Source organism: Pholcus phalangioides, unplaced genomic scaffold, assembly GCF_987345545.1.
Source record: "Pholcus phalangioides strain wild (caught in Gottingen) unplaced genomic scaffold, Ppha-v1.0 ptg000017l_1, whole genome shotgun sequence".
NCBI classification, from domain to species: Eukaryota; Metazoa; Arthropoda; class Arachnida; order Araneae; family Pholcidae; genus Pholcus; species Pholcus phalangioides.
In genome coordinates, this window is record NW_028301610.1 from 33,588,656 (window position 1) to 33,607,774 (window position 19,119).

The 19,119-nt window shown below is 35.3% G+C and overlaps 1 protein-coding gene across 3 annotated transcripts in view; it reads left to right on the forward strand.

Moving 5' to 3' along the window:
- Positions 1-19,119, forward strand: part of LOC149072936 (nuclear pore complex protein Nup133-like) — a 335,975-nt gene that overhangs the window by 299,875 nt on the left and 16,981 nt on the right. For all 3 annotated transcript variants that reach the window (XM_089246206.1, XM_089246208.1, XM_089246207.1), the window contains exon 32: positions 6,870-6,937. In XM_089246206.1, the coding sequence (XP_089102332.1) occupies positions 6,870-6,937 (68 nt within the window). The remainder of the gene's footprint in view (positions 1-6,869; positions 6,938-19,119) is intronic.

Sequence of the window (19,119 nt, forward strand, 5' to 3'; positions counted from 1 at the left end):
TACATATAGCCCATAACTTACATTTTTATGGAATGATAGAATCGTGTTTCTAGATCATGATTTGATTTTTTTATATGTTAGATATGATAATGTTCTAAAACAGGTGTAATATTATATTTTTATATTTTAATGTGGGGGGAGGGGGGAATAGACGTACATACAGGGCTCATAGGTAACAGCGCATATGGCATTTTACTGGTGAACCATCGATCCGAGAGGCATACTTCCAATTAGAAAAAAGAAAGGATCCAAATACCATGTAGTACTCATGTAGATATGTCACTCATGTTGCAAGGGGTTGTATAGTTATTAAAATAAAAAACAACTTTTTATACGGACACCCTGTGCTGAAGAACTTTATTACAAAGTTGTTGCCCCATCTTTCTTGATGCCACCAGTAAAATTCCTTGTTTCTAAGTGCAATATTTGCAGAGATATTCAAAAAATGGAAGAAAGGTGGGGGAAAACCCGTTTTACCCGTATTTAAAGCTTTTTTTTCCCCCCAGACTTTCCTCCATTTTTCAAATTCTAATATCTCTGTGAATATTGCACTATGTCACCATTTCGAACAAGTACTTGTTGATACAAGATTCATTGAAAGACTGGTTATTTGTGGAGATGAAGATTACAAGGAAGAAAATGCATCACTGCCCCCACAGGGACTCGAACCCTGGTCTCTCGCTGCCAGACGAGTGCTCTACCATCTAAGCTATGAAAGCAGATAGAATATTTCAACCTTGGAGCATATATATATGTTGAAAGGCACCGTACATGGACGGTGTCAACAATCAACTAATAGCTCGTGAATGACATAGGCCAACCAGATGGCCACATGCATATAGAAATGTCCTCTGCACTTGTCAATACAAGATTCACCTAAAGACTGGTTATTTGTGGAGATGAAGATTATCACGATGAATCTTCATCTCCACAAATAACCAGTCTTTTGATGGTATTGCTTTCATTGGTATCTGCAAGTAGTATTATCTACCCCAAGGCGTTGACATGGTCAGATACTTGTGTATGCGGTCACTTTAAGCTGCCAGAACCCTTTATTACAATCCAGTAATGAAAACCATTTGGATTTTTTTTTTCTCTAGTATGTTCAGGGGATGGTGTCGTCTTTTGAGATTTTTATTCAGACTGCTAGGGTCAATGCAGACCCTAATTTTCCCATTGTTTTAGACAATGACCATTGGTGACACTGTAGGAGTTGGATCTGTCACACTCTTTATTATGTTTAGTCTTTCCATTATGCCCAATTCTTGCTTCACATCTTTTATGGTGTGAGGTATTCTTCATGCAGGGTATATTTCTAGCTGAGTATTCTCTTTCAAGTCAATTTTGTACACAAAACCCTTTATAGATTTCCAATTTTGTTCAGTGTAGTGGTAGCATCATACTTGATTAGTTGTTCAGACAGTCCTATGCTTTGAATCATCTTAATAAGGTTCATATGAATACAATCTTCTTTACTTAGGATGGGCTGTGTGTTTGCTCATTCACCACAATAAATTTCATGTTTCTTATTCTTCCCTTTGACCATAGCAAACGTTTCTCCAATGAATTTCACTTTGTGGTTGAAGTATGATAGCAACAAGGTTACATTTGACTGCTTCAGCTTAAGATTTTCTCTTTCTTCATGTGATTTCATTATCAGATTGCACTGTGACACTGGACACCTAATAAATGTATTAGCGTCTATTTTATAAATTTGTAGCATTCACCTGATGATAAAGATGAGCAATTTTTTTTTTGAAGGTCAAAATTTATACTGAATGACAGTAGTCGGGCACTTGTTTCAGAATTACTTGTTACCATGACTGCTGTGGTGTTGCTATAGGGATAAGATCTTTATTTCCTATAGCTTTTTCCTCCTTTTTGATGGACAATAATGTGCATCTGTCCAAAGCTGTATCATTCAATGAATTTCTCAAAAGATATTCAAAAGATATTATATCAGCCTACCAGATTTAAACTTGTATCCTACAGGTAGGAAAATATCTAGAAATATTTTATCAGACAAGGTGGTAGACGAAAGCTACACTTTATAATTCTTAACGAGCAAAAAACTCAAAGGACCAGAACAAGCATAATGTTTAATTGGGTGGTTGAAAACAACAGGCAGTTCTATGAGAATGAACGTCATTGGACCAAGACGTTATCAATAGACTAATTATGAGCATAGGTGCCGGTACCTTGGGGTTGAAGTCATTTGAGCTTTCCCCCCCCCACAATAAATTTTGTGAGGGAGCTGAGCCCCACTCCAATAATTAATTAATATATGTACAATGCACCACATGCTTCCTCCTCTTCAGTATGTGTTCCATTCCTGTATATACCACCCACACAGGTAAAAGGCTTACATCCCGGAAGTGACAGAGCCTGGGTCGTGCCCGGTCTGACAGTCCTGTATATACCAGACGACTGGTATTTTTCAGCCCCCCCCCCCCACCAATGTTCTCTTCATGTTGGCACCTCTGATTGTGTCTCATTGCCACCAATTCTGTATACAGGGTGAACGTGACATGTTCTGCCAAATGAAAGGTAGTGAGACAAGCTCAAGTAGAACATGAAACGCCCTACCAGCCCTGTCCTATCTCGAACCATTTTTGAATTATGGTAGATAATCGATTATGAGGAAAAAGTGAGTCAAGTCCGAAAAACCCCAAATTTGTGAGATATTTGAAAGATCTATACTCAAACTAAGCTTAAATTTGGAAAGAGCAGATAAAATCCTATAAGGTGACACCAAGTTCATCAAAGTATCTGGGTTTAATGATGAGCTACAAGCGCTGAAAAATTGGCAAAGTTTAAAATCAAACTGTCTGTGAAATTTTTCATTGTGATTCCGCAAAAACTCTTGTGGTTACAATCGGTCAAATTTACCAAAAACGTTTCCATTGTACCAACTTTTAAAAGAGCCTACAATAAACCATATTGTGTTCTGGTTCAAGAAAAATTTAGCTTTTTGTTTGAAATGCATCACTGAAATCAGCGCTTGTTAAAGTAGATATTCGATGAAAATTCAGAATTGGTAGATACAGATTTTAGTGACCATTTGGTTTTTTAAGGAAAATCCTCTAAGGTGACACTATCTCAACCTACAGGATACCCGTATTTAATGCAGAGCTTCAAGCGTTAAGAGATTAATTGACTAGAAAAATCAAATTGTCACCAAAACCTACTAAAATTACTTTGCAATACTGAAATTTGCATTTGTCAAAAGAATAAATTTCTCTTGAACTAGATCACAGTTATGGTTTATTGTAGGCTCTTTTGAAGGCTGGTGCAATAGACAAGTTTTTGGTAAATTTGACCAATTGTACCTAGAAGGGTGTTTGCATAATTGGAAATGAAAAATTTTGGCGACAAATTGATTTTGAACTTTGCTAATCTTTCAGAGCTTGTAGCTTGCCATTAGATCCTGATACTTTGAAGAAATTATTGTCACCTTATAGGATTTTCCCTGCTCTTTCTAAATATGTGCTCAGTTTGTGTTTAGATCTTTCAGGAACTTCACTAATTTGTATTGGCGCAGTTTGACCTAATTGGTCCTTGTGCCGATAAAACCAAAAGAATCCAATCTAATTTGACACTTTTTTTATCCATAATCGATTACACACCATAACTCAAAGATGGTTCAAGACAGGACAGGGTTTGTAGGGTGTTTTATGCTCCACTTGGGCTCGTCTATCACCCCTTTGGTTTGGCAGAACATGTCATGGTCGTCCTGTATATCTGCAAGGTCACTTTAAGGCTTGCCAACTTGCTATTATCAATTGTCACACCAGTTTCCTTTTATTTTTTATTTCTGTACTTTTTCAATTATTTCATAGTTTGTGTACAGTAGCTGTAAAAAGCAAATTGCTGTAATTTTAGTCTCTTGAATAAAAATAATAGTTTCATTTTAGAGTCACAATTTCCATTGTTTCTTTGTTATAAAAATATCTTGATTCTATTTAGTGCCCCATGAATGATAGCTAGCTTCATTTATTGCTAAAAAATACAGAGATAGTATGTAAATTGCAGTTACAGTCAAACCTCGTTAATGAGTCACTCTTGGGAGCGCAAAAATATGAGGAGGGACTCGTTAAGCGGAGTAAGACATAGCTGTGCCAATTCCTGCCTGAGGATAATTGGGACTTCCAAAAAGTGACCCGGTAAGCGGAGTGACGTGTTAACCGGGTGACGCACTAACGAGGTTCGACTGTACTTCTGCCTGTTAAATATCAACATTTAATAAGGTGAATCATTTGGTACAGGTGTTCCTAGCTTTACCCAAATAATTAAGCAAAATGATCATGTAAAGTGTTCAATTTAAGATGGGTAAGATTGTGATGGGGTAGTTTCTCTGAAAGGATAAAAGAAATATAATGAACTCCCAGCAGCAAAAAAACTGTTTGTGAATACTGCTATTCCCTTGCTTTACACAATTTTGCTTTAATGCAATTTTGAAAAGTTAATTTTAGAAATTGTAACTTGCAAAATTTTGTCTGTAGTGTGATTCGAATCCCAAAAATTAGCTTGCAAATGATAGAAATGAAATATGACAAAATCCAATGGATTTATTCATGTAGATGAGAGAAATGTGGAAGAAACATTGAAATCTATCTTGAAAAGGCCTCGTTAATGAACGAGGTATATAATATAACGAATATTTTAATGAATTTTAAATTTCTATATTTGCAAGATATATTCATACTTCTCTAGCTTTGCCAAGTTTTCATGAAGAGACGAAGAATTCTGCTTTCCAGCTGAATCTAGACTGTTTTCATTAAAAAAGTTATCAGCCTATCATATCAGGCTCTTCAGGAAAGAAAACATCCATCCACTTACTACACTCATGTCCATAAATTAAGGATAATTCAGAATCACACGGAAATCGAAATCTAAAAATTTCACCTGTAGAATTATCACACACATCTGCAAGAATGTTAGGCAAATTTCAGGAAGCCACCAGATGATGCCGATAGTACATCACAATGACGAGAGTGTAAGAGGGGGGTATATAAGGAATGGTGGCAAAGAAGTAAAATTGTTCACGAGTTCTGTTAGCTCAGTGCCATAAGCGCTTCTTCGAGCTTCTTCATTCTTCGCTCAGTGCTATATGCGAATAGTTATGACACAGAGGACGCATGTGGATGATTCTTTGCGTGGTAGAATTATCAGCCGCCTGGAATGTGGGCGTACTCAGATGGAAGTATCCGAGGAACTTGGAATTGCCCAAAAGTGTCATCTCTAGACTTTGGAAACGATTCCAAGATAACGGAAATGTCAGTAAACGTTACAGTACAGGTCGCCCCCGAGTTACAACACTGAATGAAGACCGGTATTTGGATGAAGACCTGACTTGAATCCGATAGAGCATGTGTGGGACATGCTTGGCCGACGAGTTGCAGCCCGACCCGTCAACCACCTCCTACATGTGTTCCGGAAATTCTGAGAGCATTGCTTGCTGAGTCGAGTGATCTTCCCCAAGATCAGATCGATAATTTGATACTCAGCATGCCTAGGCATTGTACGGACTGTATTTCATCGCATGGGATACATACAATGTATTAACCATCATACCAACCATGTAATAGTAAGTTTTTGTAAAGGAGATATTTTTTACAATTGCTCCAGGCAGCAAAAATCATAGTTTTTATGAATGGTATCATAGATACACCATCGTTTTTGTTCTTTATCTTTTGTTTAATAAATGGGCTTTATGAATAAGTAACGTTTGTTTTGTTTCTGAACCTTTATTTGCCGGAGCTGCCATTATCCTTAATTTATGGACATGAGTGTAGAATAAATTCAAAGTAGCGAACACTAGGGAAAAGTGTTAAATTTATTCATATAGCCTGAATTGAGACAAGATTTATTTATAAGTTTGAATGTTTAATTCATTAAAACAATTTTATTTCACTGCTGGAAGTGGGGTTTATTTATTATCCTTCTGAATGAAATCCCTCCCTCCCAATCTCCATCTTACCTATGTTAAATTCAACTTACTTTACACAATTATTTTATGGAACCAGTTAATCACATAAAGCAAGGGATGCCTGCAAATTAATTTATTAAAAATTATCTAAATGGATCAGAAATTTATTCTTGATGAATGAATTTAATTGAAAATCTTTTTTTACTTTTGTCTTCAATCGGATGATTAATGCTCTTTGCCCTCCTGAAGATTCTACAATGACGATAAGCTTATAATTTTAAAATGAAACAGCCAATATTCAGCTGTTCCTTCATTTTCTCTATAAAACATTTTTTGTAGCAAAGTGAATGTTTTGTGTGAATATTCCTCGCAAATGTAACAATTTTAGTCTTATTAAGACCATTTTCTCCAATCATAATTTTGATGGTATTGTCAATGTTACCAATAGATGTTCATCAGTGAACTTGGGTGAGTTGGATTTGAGAGTTTCATCCATATTTGTCTCCTCTGCATCTTCAAATCTAACATTGTCATTTCAACTGTGTCATGTCTTTAAATTGCAAGTTCATATTCAGATTTAAATCACTAGAATAAAATGCCTGGCCATACATCACAGTTTACTATTTTTGAAATCAACTTTCTAAAATTTTGTTATAGCTAGGAATGTAAAATAAGACATGTCTTTTTAAAATATTTTTCTTATATGCTTCAAAGTTTTGAGAAATTAATCTGTGATTCTTGCACGGGTTCCTTTTGTAATGGATGTATTTATATATGCATTTGGTTTAACTTTTCCAGTAATAAAAATTCATAATTGAAATTAGCTTTCAGACTTAAGTTTTGAAGAGATTTTGTTGGGTTAGAAAAATCTATAGCTGATGCATAGTTTTACTTAGTTTTTTAACATTAGCAGCATAAATGTGGTTTTTTTATTGCTTAGCCTCCTGGTGATCCAGACTATGAAAGACTCAGATGTCGCATATGGTGCAAATCTATTTTGGAAGACGAGTAATGTGTTGCTTTCTCTTTTTTTTTTTCTGTTATTTAGTGAATCATTGTCTCTACAGGATTGTTATAAACTGTCTTATTGAGATATTTGTTCATTTGTATTCCTTATGTATACCATCAAAACATCTTGAATCTTCTGAAAACAACTTCAAATTGGATTTTTTAATGGTGCAAAAACATATAAAGTAAAGTTGTGCTAAACAAGTTGCAAAACCCACTTTGACCATTAAAAGCTTCAGTGACTGAAAAAATATATGGCCAGGAAAAAAAATTGCTATTAAAAATAAGTTGAAATTTTTTAATTTTTTTTCAGAGATGACAAATATGATAATATGTGAAAAACCTATTTGAAAATTCCCAATGCTCATTCAGTAAGTTTTTTTTTCAACCATCAATGTAGTGTACTTAGAAATAAACTAAAATAAAGCTACACTCCCTCTTTTTTCTCACATCACTTACCTTATTCATATTGTCTTATGGCCAGGTAATGTTTTTAAGAGCTGCTTGAATAATTTGACGTGATAGTTTTCTGTGAAGTTTGATTCGTAAAGATATTATGAAGCAAAAGGCTATCTCGTATAGAACAGGGCAAGATCATTGCTTTTAAAAAGTGTAGATTAAATTTTCTCATAATGAAATTGATATTTTTCATGAAATTCAAAACATATTAACAGATCTAAGATGCTGGTTAACAATTTCTTAGAGAACTGCAAATGTGTTTGCTTGTATAAAGGTATGGGTAGGCAGTCTTCTTTTTCTTTTATAGTTTGACAAAAATAATGGTAATGATTTGAGACGTGAAAAAAAAAATGTTTCCAGAGTGAATTCTGAACAATTTTGAACTCTTATACCAATAGAAATGTCTGCTATAGAATATTAATAATTCCGCATGCAATGTATTTCATATTAGACTTCCCTGACCACCCTTTATTATCACATAAGGCCTATCCAAGTATTATGTCAACTAAGTGAAACTCTGACCCCCTCCTTCCCCCGGTCAGCAAAAATTAAGCAAGTACTGCCGTTCCACCTCCTACCAAATATTTGGATCGGAGGCTTATGTGTGACGAATGCCCTCCAAGAAGATCAAAAAATAATATTTTTGATGCAAAAAAAACAACTGAAACACATATAGACACAATGGAAATTGCAACGTATTATAGGCTGTTGCATTTCCCGGTTCATTATTAAGTTAAATCCAGTGTGATCATTAACCAGATGACAACAATGAAAGATACTCGACGTTTGTTAAATAATAAACATTTATTCTATAAATATTAGAATTTTATTATAACATTTTTATGAATAATCACAGATTTCTCTCAACACATTGCATTAAAACAATAAATTAGAACGCTCTCACCACTTTGTCAGGAAATTCACGTGTTAGTTCACATCGTCCACAAAACAGTTCATGCCACGGTCAAGCGTTGGTCTTTACACACTATGGTTGATGAAAACCCTGGAGCCGGGTTTGCAATTTGAGGTGCCCATTGAGGTTATCGGCCAGCCATTTGAGCAGGAGACGTCAGAGGCTCTGGAGCCGCCGGTCTGGCTATCAATCAATCCACAAATCTACTGAACCAAGACAACGTTTCATTAACACATGAGAACAGGTGACTAGACGCAAGAGGTGCCAAAGCACACCTCCCACAGTTAATTCATCATTATGATTGAGAGACTGACTGACATACGCCTCAAGCGAGCGAGACACCTTAGTAATAAGATAATGTGTTTCCAGGAAATAATTCAGTGATATACCTCACTATGCATCTAGTATTTATACGAGAGCGTTCCCATAATGCCTCATGATGGAACCAATCACAAGGCCGAAGGTACGGTGCTGAACTTTGCATCTGATTTACATATCTTCATGAGAGAGAGAAATAATGCACAAAAATATATCACAGAATCTGGCAACACAAATACAAGAAATTGGAGATCTGGCCAGGATCCACAACTTTTTGGCTTATTGCATATTGTATAAGCTCATGATATTATTGACTGACAGATGGTCCTAGGACCCACTGACGGCATGAAGGTAAAGTTATTTCACATTTTTATATATATATATATATATATATATATATATGTAACACTTTTGCAGAACATTTACATTATATTGCACAAATATATAATATGTTGCAAAACACTAAACATTCCATATTGCACACAATTCATTTCTTAACACAATAATTCAATGTTAGAGTTTGATGATGACTCAACGCGGTTCTTGCCGACGAGCTGCCGGGACCCCTCCCACAGGGAAAGAGAAGGTAACAAGACGAGCTATTGGGATCTCTGACACGGATGTAAACTGGAATGGGACGTCACCAGCCCGACCTCTGGCCTCGTTCTCACTCAACAGTCAGACTAAGTGAACTAACTGGCCCAAACGAGATCGCCAGCGGGTGCCTCGGGTGGTTTCCGGTAGCCAACGAACCCTGAGGGCCTAAATAAGTTTAAGTTGAATAATTGAGATTTGTAAGAGATCCCAGGTCTTCATGTTACAAAATCACTAAACACACTAAAATGCTGCACATTTTTTCAAGAATATTTTCCAGTTTTTTTGCAGGTAATAAGTGCCCTCCAAACACTGAGAATAGTAAAAAACCCGGAAGAGAAATATTCTGTATACAATATAAATAATACAGGGGTGGAAAATCTGCAACTGCTACAATTTCGACAATATCCCCTCGTTTTGTATATTCTGCTACAAAAACAGCAAAATATTTTAATTCTGTGCCATCTTGCGCCAAAAACAAAATTTTCCCTTAAGAAACTTTAAAGTTGCATCACAATAGAAGCTGACTTTTCGATGACGTCATTTGTCCACCCTGCAATTCTAGTTCTTGGGGCTGCAAATAGAATTAGCTTGAGGCCACACCCCAGGATTCGACGCCTAGGCTTCCAACAACATAGAAAATTGGGTCAAACTACACAAATTGCTTTTGATATATGGAACAACAACAAAAAACAAAACAAAAACCTTTCAATTGCTGTTTCCAGCTATTTTTTTTTCCAAAAAAAAAAAATAGACTCCTTTGATTTATATTTTCCCAAAAAATTCAATCCGAGTACATCTGTTTTCATTCCCTATTTTTAACTGATTTGTGATTGCTCTACATATTTTATTTTCCAGCATCTTTAACAGATTTTCAGTCTCTTGTTTTGCTTCCAAGTTTTCTATTATTCATTTTCTACTATTCTTTCTCTTGATAGTTTTGCATTCAGTGGCAATGGTTTCTAGCTGTGTATTAATTAAAATTACTTTGTCTAGACCATGGTCGTGATTGGTTTGAAAGGTATTTGATACAAGATTCCAGCAAAGCTTATTTAAGCAGACAAGGAGAAATCAACAAAAATTCACAAAAAAGCTTTTTCTTTGCGTATGTGGTAAACACTCTGATAATTAAAATAATACGGTAACAAGTTAACATCCCTTGCAGCTACAGTGACCATTTTTGTCTCATCATTATCATATTATGCATACCGGGACTGTATTGGGATCTACTGTTTATAGCTGATTCCAAAACAGACACATTTCCAGGGGACAGTGATCACCCCTTTCAAGATCTGAATACTATGAGAAACATTGGTCTGTATCATAAAATATGAGATGATCTAACAAACCTATGAAATAAATTGTCCTGGACCTATTTTTTAATTGTTATCCGACGCAGACTACAGTGCTTTGAGATAGAGCAGTTATACCGACAGCTAGGGGCTTCCACATCTGGGAATGTGGTTGGCTTAGGCCGTTATTTTTTATGGACACTAGGGCACAATTTTTCACAGGTCCCTTTATTAAAAAAATATATAGTATTCCCTGTGCAATCAGAGAATACTATATATTTTTGGAAGGAGCAGGGAAGGCTTCAGACAAAATTCTCACCTGTGCAAGACATCAGTTTGGTGCCTCTCTGGTTGCATGAGTAAAATTACCTAGGGGAAACTTGCAGGTATATGTATTATATGCCATAAGTAATATGGTGAGATAACATAGGCAGTTTAGTCATTAATGCTCTTATCCTGGGTTTTATATTCACTTTTTTCATAAACTTATACATATTTTTTGTATACTATCTGAGTTGTGCTCCAGCTAGATGAAATGAATCAGAAATTACAATGGTTTCTACAAATTATTTTATCCATTACAGTGTCACAGTTTGAAATTTGTAGAAAAAAATTTCATTTTCGTTTTTGATTTGGAAGATAGATGGCAACACTTGAACACATAACAAGCGCAACACTTACGTGAATCACCTTTTTGTTCCTTTGAAATCAACTATGATCTAGACAAAGTAATTTTAATTAATGCTCATCTGGAAAACATTTTCCATTGAACACTAAACATGCTAGTGAATAATGTAAAAAGAAATGCATATCAAGAGAATGAATAGTAGAAAATGAATAATAGAAAACTTGGAAGTAAAACGAGAGACTGAAAATCTGTTTTAAAGATGCCGGAAAATAAAATACATGGAGCAATCACAAATGAGTTAAAAATAGGGAGTGAAAACAGATGTACTCGAATTGAATTTTTTGTGAAAATAGAATCATTCTATTAAGTAGTTTTATTTCTATAGTTTAAATCAAAAATAATTTAAGTCTATAGTTTTTAATCACACTATTAAATTTCTGAGAATTTTAAATAAATATTCTAAGAATGACCCAGGAAAAGGAATCATCTCAAAGTATGTTGAATCAAACTGAGATAATAGATAATGATCAAGAGCAAACTCAAAAAAAAAAACAAAAAAAAAAAACTAAATATGAAATGTTTAAATTCTGGTAAAAGAAGCAAGATCAAATGTCCAAAAATGCTTGAAACTGAAGAGAACAAAAGCACTACTCAGACTCTCGTCAGCAGCAAAAACAAAAAGAATTATTTTTCTGATGAGTTTTAAGTCTCTCCTTTAAATATTTTTTTAAATTAGAGATTACCAATTCTACAAGCTAAATCTAAAAACACTCATTTTCAAATTATTTTTGAAATCTTTACCATATGTTAGCCTCTCATTTGTTGATATTGTAGAGAATGTAAAAATATAAATATCAAGAAGTCTCTCGAAAGTTTTTATGATTTAAAAATTGTTTAAAAATAATTATTTCTTCTCAAGGAAATCTCTGTATTTTGTACCTTGGGGGGACACCCCCTTCTTCTGAGCTGAGTTAACTTTTTTAGAAGTAAAAAATAATCCTATGTACACTAGCACATATATGTATATAAAAAAATATGTATCTTGTTTACTGATAAAATTTTGAAGTGCTACAAAACTGATAAATACTATTACAAAAACAATATGTTTGCTGCAGCAAAAATAATTTCTCCTGCAACAAAAATCAAATTTCCATTTTCCAGCCCTAAATAATAGAAAAATATATATTCCTATACTACACCTCCCGAAGCAAAAGAATAAATGTCTCTCTCTTTCTGTTATCAAACTTTGATTAAAAGCTGACTGTGCCTACTGGCAGTTGATCTGTTTGGAAAGTTTGTGGAATAGAAAACATGTTTGTGAACAAAGCTGTTTGTACAGAGCTAGCTGGGCTCAGCATTACTGAAGCAAGAGGATATTAAGGACGTGATATGGCTTGTAATTGTCAAAATACAAGTCATCAAGTTAGGTCAGATAAGGTGGGGTGCCCAAATATTGCCCACTTAAGCCATTATTTTAATTACAGTGCTAATTCATGTGCAATTTGTGTAAAAATAGTTCTATTTTATTGTCTAGACCAGCAGTTCTCAACCATTTTTGACTCACGCAGCCCTTTCCGGTATATAATTCTATGGTGGAGCCCCGTAGACCTATTTTTTATTTATTCATCAAAGTCACTGACTTATTTTTATTATTCGAAAATATTAATTATTTTTTTCAAATTTACTGGGTTTTTGTCATTTTCCTCGATCGGCCGCGGAGCCCCTGGGAGTTCACACGGAGCACCGGTTGAGAACCGCTGCTTTAGACCATGGTTTCCCAACCTATTGTTCTCCCATTGCCCTCAACGCAATCCAACCCATAGGATCCTATGTTATACCTGTAGCTTCTACCGCCCCCTGGAACATTCCATCTTTCCCCCCCCCCCCCCCCCCAGGAGGCATTAACGTCCACATTGGGAATCACTGGTCTAGACTGTTATCTGAAGATAAATGAAACTAACAGCTAATTTTAACATACCCAAAATAATTTTTTCTGCGACCTCTAGTGTGTTCACAAAAAAAGTGTTCCCAATATCGCCTACATCTAAAATTGGTTGAAATAAAGTTTAATTTATGTTATGATTATACTTTCTTTATTAAACGTGAAAATTAAGACACAACCAAGTCAAAAGTAATACAAGACATTTTTTTTTGTACTTTTAGAAATATAATTAACATACCCTTTTAAAACTTTTTCTAAATACAACATCAGAAAACAAACTTAATAGCATTCTACACAAACAAAACATTGTTTTCTTTACTTTCCTCTTATCACATTTTTCGTGGGACCATTTGTTACCTATCAAACATTTTAACCATGTTTATCCATGACAATCGTTTGAGTATAGTCCTCCAAAAATTGAGCATTGGGCATCATTAGCTTTTTCACCACAACTGCTGTTGTCATTTGACACATGTGGAGGTTCTTCATCTTCTGAAGAGATCCTTCTTCCTTCCATTTTTCCGATTTTCATTTTTTCGTAACTGGTTCCTTTACAGCAGTGATTCCCAATGTGGGTGTTAACGCCCCTTGGGGGTGATGGAATGTTCCAGGGGAGTGGTAGAAGCTACTGGTATAGCATAGGTTTCTATGGGTTAGATTGTGTTGGGGGCGCTGGGAGAAAAAAAAATTCTGAAGAAGGGGGTGATGGGACAACAAAGGTTGGAAAATTATGCTTTACTTATGCCAGTGTCTTGCTAGAAGTTGACAAACTTTCAAATGATAGTGCTTTTCCTTTTTCTTTTTTTTTCCAGATACAAGTCAGGGTATCTGTTAGGAGCTACAACTGCTGAAGGATCGGCAAAGTTCAAAATCAAATTGTCTAACGTTTTTAATCGCCAATTCTGCAGACACCTTTGTAGCTACAATAGGTCAAATTTACCCAAAACTTGTCAATTACAATAAACCATGTCAATATTCTGGTTGAGGACAAATTTAGCCTTCTGTTTGCAATACATCACTGAAATCAGTATTTGTTGTAGATTTTCAACGAAAATTCAGAATTGGCATAGATTTTGGTGACTGCTTGATTTTGCAGAAAAATCCTGTAAGGTGACACAACCTCTATCTACAGAGTACCTGTATTTAATGTTGAGTTTCAAACGCTGAGAGATTGGCGAAGTGAAAAACTGAATTGTCGCCAAAACTCACTAAAATTACTCCAATGAATGCAGATTTTTCTGATTTATTGCAAACAAAAGACTAAATTTCTCCTGACCTTGATCACAGGTATGGTTTATTGTAGGCTCTTCCAAAAGCTGGTGCAATGGACAAGTTTTTGGTAAATTTGACCGATTGTAGCTGGAAGAGTGTTTGTGGAATTGGCGATGAAAGATTCGGCAAATGAAAGGAGGTTTCTAACTTCACCAATCTTTCAGCACTCGTAGCTTGCCATTAAATCCAGATATTTCAATGAAATTCATGCCACTCTATGGGATTTTTTCTGTCTTTCCAAATATGTGCTCAGTTTGAGTGTAGGTTTTTTGAAACTTTATAAATTCTGGTTTTTTTTAAACCTGACACATTTTTTTTTTCTCCATCATCTGTTATTCACCATAACTCAAACAGTTCAAGATATGACAGGGTTGGTAGGGTGTTTCATGTTCCACTTGGGCTCATCTATCACCTCCTTTCATTTGGCAGAACAAGTTGCATTCACCCTGTATATAATACAGGAGATACGACAGTGTTTTAAGTGAACTTCAATCTCATCACTTTGTATGCATTTGTATGGAGCGATCAAAGCAACCTTTAGTTTTTAATAGACTGTATGCATACTTTTTAATATTCTATCATGGACATTTTCATTTGCATAAGAGTTCCAAATTGTAATTCAGAATTTTGTCTGAGGACTTTTTTTTCACATTGCAAGTTGTTCTGTTCTTCTGTTGAACTATAAATGAAGATGCCCTGCCTTTATCTTAATACACAAAACTGCATTTGCAATTCTTCAAGTAAAATTTTAGTAACCAATATCTTATAGATCTAACAAAATTCATTCTAATTTTGTACGTAATTAATCTATACACATATTCTCTCTTTACTCTTTTTTGAAGCGATTTTATCTTGTTCTGTATGATCATGATCATTTGATTATTTTTGTCGCACCACGGTCATTTCCTGCACACGAGGGCTAATTAGACCAGGTCATATACACTCATGTCCATAAATTAAGGATAATTCAGAATCACACGGAAATCGAAATCTCAAGTAAAAATTTCACCAGTAGAATTATCACACACATCTGCAAGAATGATATGCAAATTTCAGGAAGCCATCAGATGATGCCGATAGTACGTCACAGTGATGAGAGTGAAGGGGGGGGGTATATAAGGAATGGTGGCAAAGAAGTAAAATTGTTCACGAGTTCTGTAAGGCGCTCAGTACCATAAGTGAATAGTTATGACACAGAGGACGCATGTGGATGATTTTTTACGTGGTAGAACTATCGGCCGCCTGGAATGTGGGCATACTTAGATGGAAGTATCCGAGGAACTTGGAATTGCCCAAAGTGTCATCTCTAGGCTTTGGCAACGATTCCAAGATAACGGAAATGTCAGTAAACGTTACAGTACAGGTCGCCCCCGAGTTACAACGCTGAATGAAGACCGGTATTTGGCAGTAACTGCCAAAAGAAGCAGACGGAGCACAGCATCCGACCTGTCTCATCAGCTATCTGCAGCCACGGGTACCACAGTTTCAAGGCAAACCGTGTGCAGACATTTGGGAGATTCTGGTCTATATGCTCGCAGGCCTGTCAGATGTGTTCCGCTCATGGCAACTTACTGTCGGCAGCGATTAGCCTGGAGTAGAGAACATGCAATGTGGACATTGTCACAGTGGACTTGTGTGCTACATGTGTACTGGAACTTCGGAGAGCATTGCTTGCTGAGTGGAGTGATCTTCCCCAAGATCAGATTGATAATTTGATACTCAGCATGCCTAGGCGTTGTACGGACTGTATTTCATCGCATGGGATACATACAATGTATTAACCATCATACCAACCATGTAATAGTAAGTTTTTGTAAAGGAGATATTTTTTACAATTGCTCCAGGGAGCAAAAATCGTAGTTTTTATGAATGGTATCATAGATACACCATCGTTTTTGTTCTTTATCTTTTGTTTAATGAATGGGCTTTATGAATAAGTAACGTTTGTTTTGTTTCTGAACCTTTATTTGCCGGAGCTGTCATTATCCTTAATTTATGGATATGAGTGTAGTTATGAATCATGCTTCATGGAAAACCACCATGTTAGATTATTTGAAAAGCTCTTAAGAGTGATACCCAGTCATGAGGAAATGTGAATAAGGTAAGTGGCATGAGAAAAGGGGAGTAGCTTTTATAGTTTTTTCCAACTACATTACAATGATTAATTGGAAAAAAAAAATATTTACTAAAAAAGAATTGCAAATTTTTGAATTAGTTTTTCAAATATTTCTCATCATATTCATTATCTATGTAAAAAAATTTAAAAATTCTGCCATTTCTCAACCTTTCTTATTTTATAATAAGTTTTTACCTTGATACTGTAGTGTATGACAAAATTATGATGGATCAATCAGATTTTAAAATTCTCATCTTTGAATTGGCATTGTAAAAAAGAATAGTCTTGAGAATCTGCTAAAAATTAATTTTGATTATTCACAAAAGCTTATCATATTTACTCCAATCTAACCCTTGCCTTTTGCAGCTGAGAAAACGTGTATTGTTTTTTAATATTTCCCCGGATTTTAATCTATGCACATAAACAGGTTCAATTTTTATAGAAGGTGAAGTGGTGCAGGGGGCAGTAGAATCCACAAGTATAATCTGGGATCACATGAGTTGACTGAAGTTTAGGGGCGATGAGGAAATAAAAATTTTTAGCCAATAGATCAAGAGGAGTTTGGGAAATTGTTCTAAAATATGTAAATACAGTATTTAAAAATTTAACTCTGATAACTGCAAGTTTTTTTATCAGCATTATTTTTTTTCTTGCCTTCACTTACTGTGACACACTGTAGTGCTGATGTGCTTTTCTTTGTTTCTGCTATGGTGATTAAGTAGGAAGCCATTTTCAAGGGATTGTCTGTAAATGTTTCAGTATGCTTGAGGTTATAATTGGACATCTTTTGAAAAGGTTTTCCTTTTTAACCATTTTGTTTTTATTTTTTGATGCGCTTGAGTTTTACTTTCTAATTTCAAACTTTGTTTATCCTTGCGTTTTTGATAGTTGAGCTTGTTTTATTGTTACAAGTGCTGTGATACATCTGCATATGAATTTTTTGGCTGGTTTTTCAACCTTGGCTAATAAATGTTTCAGTAGACATAGATGAAAGTGTGAGCATAACACAGCCACATTTTGAGCTGAATTCTTGATCCCAAAGAATTTATGTAATGCTCGGAACTGTTTTCCACAGGGCCTGTTAGCCCAGGTTGATAAGATACTCGCCTAAAGTACCAAAGTGTTTAGAGGTGTCATGAGTTAGATACCTGGTTCCTCCGTGTCAAAAAACTTTCCTAACACAGAGGTACAACAGAAACAGCAACATGATGACAAAAAGATTGTTACTGCAGGTAGTTCCACATTAAGGGGTTAGCGCACCAACCTCTCGAAGAGTATAAAAACGCTGCAGTTCGAAATCAGCAATAAATTGTATGTTTCAGGGTTTTACTGGGTTTCATAGGTTTTACTGTCATTTTTTGTGCACAAGGGCCCTTGTGCACAAAACTTTAACAAAAATGATCAAATTGTTTTCCATTTGTAAATTTGTTTCTCTTTCAGAAAGCTTTTGAGCATTTTATGTAAGATAAAAGATTGAGCTAATAAAAATGCACTATAAAACGAAGCCTAGACTGTTTTTTCAGTGTCCACAGTAAAAGTCAGCATCAAACTGAACAGTCTAGACCAGTGGTTCTCAACCGGGGGCCATATGGCCCCAGGTGGGCCCTAGGATATTCCAGGGGAGCCACGGATGAAAATCTCGCAAAAGGGGAGCCACGGCTACTGATACGGGGACAACGAAGAAGTTTATGAAATTAAATTTTTTTAGTCACTCTGACTAAAAAAATTTAATTGCCAAACAAAATGCATAGAATAGCATATCTTTTTCGTAAATTTTCCCCTATTCAAGTAACATTAACATGAGAAAGAAAATAAAATAAGTTGTTCATGTAATCTCGGTGGTTTTACGACTTGGGGTGACAGTATGCCCTGACCCAAACTATAGAAGAGGTTTAAGCAAAATGGAGTAACTGTACAGACAGAAAATTGTGTGTGTTCGAAGACTTTTCATTGAAGAGGGCTGCCATAAAGAAAGCAGGCAAAGATTTGTTGACCATTCATTGACATTCTTTTGAGTGCTGGTAGTAAATGCAATCCAAGAAGTCGAGTGAAAAATGAAAGCTACTAAAAACAACCCATCGTTTTCATGCAATTACAGACGGATAGCCATCTAGTTTAGCACAAAGCTATCTTCAGCAGTGATCTGATGAGGAATATGTTCATAAAAATCGAATAAAGAATGATTGCTCTGGAGTATTTTTTTATAAATTTTGAGAGGATGCCAATTCATTGCCTCTGCTGAAAAGAAATAAAGTCGAATTCAGTTATAACGAACTCCTAGAGACCAAATCATACATGAGAAAAAATACCCGCAAAATTTAATTTTTTAAAACTACATTGCTGTATAACTCAAGAAACTGTAATTGCATAAAATTACTGTTGTTTCAATCGCAAGTGTCCATATGCCATTCCTTTCAATTTAACAGGAAAAACGTAATTTTAAACATATTTAAGACGGTCTTAACGTGATTTGGTTTGCTGATTGGTATCTATATGCAATCCAAAAAGATAATGTATTGGGACTTCCTCTAAGATTGACACTACACCTTTAAAGTTTTTTAATCAATACTGCAATGCTTCCTATTAATTAACTGATCTACTACTTAAGCCTGCTGCTGGCCTACTACTGGGCTTTGACCTTTGAAGAA